Source organism: Euprymna scolopes, chromosome 4 (assembly GCF_053919585.1).
Source record: "Euprymna scolopes isolate OS-2025 chromosome 4, ASM5391958v1, whole genome shotgun sequence".
Classification (NCBI taxonomy): Eukaryota; Metazoa; Mollusca; class Cephalopoda; order Sepiida; family Sepiolidae; genus Euprymna; species Euprymna scolopes.
In genome coordinates, this window is record NC_136485.1 from 66412021 (window position 1) to 66418912 (window position 6892).

Genomic DNA, 6892 nt, shown 5'->3' on the forward strand with positions numbered 1-6892 from the left:
CAACAATAACCACAACAATTTATGCCCTTATCCTCCTCCCCCCAAAATACAACCCCCCCCCCACAAAAAAAAACAAAAAACAAAAAATAAAACAAACAAACAAAAAAGTTAATTGTAGCCAGGTAGATCAACACAAAACTTACCAGGGTTTTCGAATGTGCTGAAAACGAATATCGCATTTAAAATTCGGATCGGAAACTAATTTTTACGATACTGAAAAGATACATTTCCGCATTTTTCGTAACGGGGCGGCCATATTTGTTCAAAACAGAATCGACGTACGTAATGGATTTTCAAAATAATAAATATCGCATTTAAATTTTACGCAAATAAGTAGTTTTAAGGATATTAAGCAATGTAATTCTTTAAGTGGTGACCATTGTTGTACGCCTAAGCGCACATATTTTCACCGCAGTATGCTTGTGAATACAACAATGGCCACCACTTATAACAAAGAATTACATTGCTTGATATCCGAAAAACTACTTATCTGCAGAAAATTTAAATACGATATTCGTTTACAGCATACCCGAAAACCTATTTAAGTAATCATTGTAAAGAAAAATATTAAGATGGGAACCCAGGAAAATTTGACAAATATGGACAAATATGGCCGCCGCTTTATATTGCTACATGAAACATGCGAAAAAAACATTTTTTTAGTATCGTGAAATCTAGTTGCTGGCCCCAAATTTATATGAGATATTTGTTTTCAGCACACCTCAAAACTCCTAGAATAGAAGTATTTTAAGGTAGGGGTTTTGTTGTTCCACCAGGCCATAATTACCCCCCTCCCTAAAAAAAAAAGAAGCAATAAATAGATTTGTTCTACGGAAAGTGGTCCTGGAAATCTTTGCCTGGTTGACCAGAGCAGGCTGTCCTTACCTAAAACGCATCAAATATCGATGTTATTTTGTTTGTTTTCCTCCTCCCTTTGCAAAACTCAAGCATGTTCTGCAGATCCACAAAAAAATAAAAGCAATTTCCCTCAACAAAACAACCAAACCAAACACGATGAATAAATATGTGAAGATATAAAGAGCATAAAGCATAAAAACTTCTTTTTTTTTTAATTACGAAATTTAGTTTTAAATAATCCGAAAAGGGTTGATATGCCGTGAACCAAAACACTCTAAACAAACTGGAAAGTCTTGTAAGAAGGAAAGAGAAATAGCGCCAATCATATTTCGTCAACTAGAATCGAACAGAAGATACCCTTTTTTTTTTTTTTTTTTTTTGGCTATGTCATCGCTTATCAAATCCCGGCGGGTGAGTCTGAGTCATTTCGAAGATAAGGTTAAAGAGATCGTCATTTGGACGATAATCGCATCTACGAGAGAACCGGACAACAATGGACAAAAAGATTACTTAAGAGGAATTGATTATCCAAGAAGATGACTCCACAAATATTTGTTTACATTAGTCTTGAAAGCGATGATTCAACAAGTATTTGTTTTACATTAGTATTGAAGGCGATAATGTTCAAAATAAATTTTTAAAATTCATCGCGCCACGCAAAAATTGGCACATTAAAAAAATGTGACTTTTTTTTATAGCTCCTTGACGAAACCATTTCAGGTCCTGGATATGACCTTAAACTATATCCGATGGTGAGGCCCCCACCTTGCGGGCCTTGGGGAGTGTGGAGCCACCCTTTAATTGCCATTGCTCCCAGGTCCACTCTGACCCGGAGTGGTAGTACCTGTTAGGGTCCCAACTATGGGTTAAATAGAATCTGACTTAAAAAAAAATATATATACTCCATTAAAAATCGTTCCTCAAAATAACTAGATTCGGCATTAAATAACCTGAAAAAGGTTGATATGCCAAAAACAACCAACAAAACTATTTCAATTGGTTGAAGAGAAGCGTGGGAGTAAATAACAAGTCAGACCCCCCCCGTCCGAAAAAAATCCATAAAGAAAATTTTCACCCTAAATAAAAAGTCAACGGTCGGTGCTTTATCTTTCCTTAAATTAAATACTGAGAATTTATATATGAAAAATTAAATTACTGATGTAATTCTAGGATTTTTTTAATGAATATTAGTGCGAACACTGGCGAAGCATTTATTTTTTCGCGTCATTTTTGGCGCAGGTTTAACACTAGTAATAATCTATATAAACAAAACTGTAGCTGTACGTATGTGTGTCCGTGTGTGAAAATATTTAACCGATAAACTCTTAAACTACTGCTGACATTACACTTAAATAAACAGAACATATATACTCGAGAGCATATATCCGACACAGTTAGACACAGTTAATCAACCAAGAACCACACATCACTCTATATAAAAGCATATATGATATCAACGGATACACACGCGAGAGTCAAAACAATGAAAAGAATATGCTGTTGTCATAGCCCCAGTCATCACACACCATTGACGATTTATAATGAGTAAAATCTATATTTGGATGGATGAATAATACGTACAGACATATGTCGGCAAGTTGAAATGCAAAATGTTCATTTCAACTTGCCGATATATGTGTATTAGTTTGCGCATGCGTAAAACTAATCATAATTAAATTTTAAAAATCTGTCTGTCGTGTTAGCTCAAACGGTAGGGAACGCAGCTGGAACGCTAAATGTTTTGGCTTCGATTTTAGCTAATGGTACCCAAATAATTTTTGTTTTTACTTTTGAAATAAATACCATGTATTAGGCCCAGTATAATATTTAATAGAGAATTGGCTCTGTAATAATAAATACGAAATCTGCATGAATTAAAATATACTTATTTAAGCGTATTTTATGACCGGCAAGGTCGGGCATCTCCCTGCTATTATTATTATTATTATTATTATTATTATTATTATTAAATAATAATAATAATAATAATAATAATAATAATAATAATAATAATAATAATAATAATAATAATAAAATTTATTGGAAGGTTTGCAAAGAATTACATTTTAAACAATAAACGCACAGACAAACGGCACACACTCCTCTTGGATTTAAAAAAATAAACAGACAAACCCGCCCAAACTAGCAGATTCTAGGGAGACTTGCTATCACTCAGACTCTACGGAAAGACCAGTTTTATTTTTCAAAAAGAAATAACTGGTAACACTTGATACCACAAAATGAATAATAAAAATAACAGTAATGAGTATATTGAAACAGTTGGCTCCCAAAGCGACTCTCATATTTTATCGATTAAGTTTGTCTCTTCTTTGATCAGAAGTAACAGGTCGAATTAGTTCTCTGCACAAATTTGTTCGAATATTAATTTATTTCCTGATTTTTGTGGATTTTTTTTAGTTTTACTTTGTATTCTGTTGTTGTTGTTGTTTTTAAATTATTTTGTTTAGGAGCTAACCACTTCAATATATCGATAATAACAATGTCGAATGATATCAATAATGTCACAAATTAAACAAAGAAAAAGAAAAAGAAAAAAAGATGCGTGTTTATTACTTACATTGTTTCCGTGATATTTATTGCCATCATGTCCGCTAAGTGTTTTTTTTTTCTTAAAAGTAATGCAGTCTCATATGGACGACACTCCTCCCGGACTGCCGTACATAGTTTTCCTTATCCGAAAACAATTGTCTTGTGCGTCTTCTTTTTTTTTTCTAACTCTCTCTTTTATAAACATGTATATATTTCTGATCTTTTTGTAACCTACGTTTTTCTTTCTTTCCTATTTCAAAAATGAATTCTACATTTAACTTAAGTTACAATTTTTTTTTGCAGCCGGTAATTCGATTCTCATATATTTTTTTTATTATTATTTTTTTAATATTAAAATTTTTTTTTTTTTTTACTTTCAACCAATAAAGTAATCTCCGATGTTAGTAACTTTTAAAATTCCTTATAATTTATTGGTTTTCTTTTACTAAAGGTTATTATTAAAAATCAAATACCTTTTTCTTTTCTTTCAAAACTTATAGCCATGGAAATCCGCCGAGTAATTTGGGTTCCTTATTCGGGTACCTGCTCTTTTTTGGGGGTAGGTAGATGCATAAATTATAAACGGTAGGTTAATTAAATATTGTCCCCCGAACCCAATGGTTGAGTAGAGCCAGGCAAATTGATGTAGAGTCCGTGTAAACATAAACTCAAATTCGTGGAGTTTGTCCGCTTGGTGTCGACCGACTATAATTCCCTGAACAGACCCTAAGCAGCAAGTGGCCGCCCTAGACGAAGACGCGTCTAGACAAAGTTTGCGTTGCTGTTGTTGTTGTTGTTGTTGTTGATTGCCGAAGGAAAGTCAATCCCAAATAATTCGCCCCGGAGTGAACAGGCATGCATTGCAACGGACAAACGAAAATTATTTTATTTTATTTATTTGTGGTCAGTTAGTTATGTCCGGAACAAGATTAGAGGCGTGTTGTCATTCCGTTCCGACAAATAACGAGTTTAACAAAACAGTCGACCGAATTAAGTTAGTGTCGTATCCTACTGAATGAGAGAGAGAGAGAGAGAGAGAGAGAGAGAGAGAGAGAGAGAGAGAGAGAGAGAGAGAGAGAGAGCACGGTAAGTATAAACATAGGAGGGATACTAACGTCTTTACGTGAATCGGGGTTGGAAATAGTAAATAAATATGTACGTATGTATGTGTGATGCATGTGTGTGAGTGAGGGAGGGTGGTGTTCGCCCATCAGGCGGCAGAAAGAAGCCCACACACTTCCTATATTCTGACAATCTTAGTCCTGGCTGGCTGGCTGGCTGGCTGGCTGGTTGGGCTATATTTCTTCCCCCCCCCCTATTGTAGGTGTGCCTGTAAGGTGTGTGTGGTGGTGGTGGTGGGGATCCTCTCTTTCTGTATGTTTCATCGTATATAAATTATTAATTATTTATTTGTCCACAATTATTTGGCTGACCTCACCTAGCTAAGAACTAAAGGTAGCCGGCCCGTCCAAAAGCGGTAAACCTGGCATTATTCATTAGCATATAAGGGATAGTAATACTCCTGTTAATTTGTACACTTGTCTTAATTAGATGTCCTGAGTTGTATTTTTTTTAATGGATAAATCTAAAAGAATTGTTAGAAATGGTGGTTTCTTGGCTTTAGAGTAAGGGATGGGATCAGAAAACTCAGACAGTTTTATATTTCGTAATTCATACAGAACTTGAATGCCTACTGGGAAGAACTTGAATGCCTACTGGGGAGAACTTAAATGCCTACAGGGAAGAACTTGAATGCCTACTAGGGAGAATTTGGATGCCTACTAGACACTGTCTTCGAGTGTCTAAGGTCTCTCTGTACAGGGGTTTGTCAGAACAACCTGGCATGAGGATACTTTTTCCCTAGAAGTAAACCCTGACCAAATATTCAAAATCACATAATATTCGCAGCCAAAATAAGATCTCCTCACTATGGCTAACTCACATTAGCTTTTATGAGGAAGGGTGCACCTTCTCCAAGTGATGTTACCTCAAGTAATAGCACAAAGCTGGATACTCCACCAGACTAGATAAATTCTTGTCCTGGAATCCAGTAAGACCAAGAGACCAAAATAAACGATATACTGCAACGTATGAAAATAGTTAATTGGGGAGAGGAAAATTATGTTCTCAATTTCTTTACTAACTCAGTGTTTGAGAGATAAAGAACTTAAATGGAACATTCGAATATCTATGTATCTCATATAGATTTCAAGTGTTAACCCCAGGTAGTAGACCCCTTGATTTCTGAAAACTTCAACTGAAGTAAAATGAAACAAAAAGCGAAAACACATGCACATACACACACATATATCGTGAGCATTTAGGCAACATTTTTGCATTTAAACATTGTTAAAAATAACAGAAAGTTTATCTTTAATTACCCCCTCCCTTTTTTTAATTTTTAAAAATAATTTTTTTTGTGAAATTTTTTTTTTTTGATTTGTAGGACAAAAAGAAACCCACGAACCTAAAAATAATACTATTTCAAGCTAAAACAGTAGCAGCCAGCAATATGTGTGAGAGGGTTATATTCCGATTCAGAAAATAGCAATTCTTCCTCTTTTGTCAGAAACATCGGACAAAATAAGAGAAAATATCTACCTATACATAGTTTGACTCACCTTTTAGACACAATCCTTGAGTGTCTTCGGTCTCTCCATATAAGGGTTTGTCAGGACAACCTGACATAAGGATATTTCACCCTACAAGTAAAGTTTGACCAAATATTCAAAATATCATAATATTTGAAGCCCAAATAAGATTCCTTCGCTGACCTATAAAATAACAGTGCAACTCCTAGTGATGTTACCTCTAGTAACAGCTCTGTTGGATACTCTAGCAGACTAGATGAATTCTTGTCCAGGAATCCGACAAGACTAATAGATCACAACTATAAATTGTTCAATTAGTGAGAGAAAAATTAATGTTCTTCACTTTATTACTAACTGAACGTTGGACAAACAGATGAGAATCTTGATTAAACACTCGGATATATATCTATCTCAGATAGCAATCAAGTATTAGCCTCAACAACGGACCTCTTGAATTCTAAAACTTCACCATGAAGTAATATATATATATATATATATATATATATATATATATATATATATATATATATATTACATTATATCTATATATATATTACATTATATCTATATATATATATATATATAAATATATATATATATTACCATATATATGTATATATTACATTATATATATACATATATTAGCAAGGACATATATATATATATATATATATATATATATATATATATATATATATATATATATATATATATATATATATATATATATATATATGCAAGGACCTAATCCATTCGACCACCGTTAATCGGTGGCCGAATGAACTAGGTCCTTGCTAATGGAGTTAGAGATGGCTTCTGTTGCCGGGTTCGAATTTATCGGCCGGTGTTAATCGTGACACACTGCACTGATGATTCATGAGAGGATGAAACAC

At 33.9% G+C, this 6892-nt stretch overlaps 1 protein-coding gene across 1 annotated transcript in view; it reads right to left on the reverse strand.

Moving 5' to 3' along the window:
* LOC145268131 (uncharacterized) overlaps nucleotides 1-3665 on the reverse strand; it is a 150903-nt gene extending 147238 nt beyond the window's left edge. The window contains exon 1 of the mRNA XM_080123355.1: nucleotides 3437-3665. Coding sequence (XP_079979481.1) covers nucleotides 3437-3465 — 29 coding nt within the window. The 5' untranslated portion in view covers nucleotides 3466-3665. The remainder of the gene's footprint in view (nucleotides 1-3436) is intronic.
* Between the last annotated feature and the right edge of the window lie 3227 nt (nucleotides 3666-6892).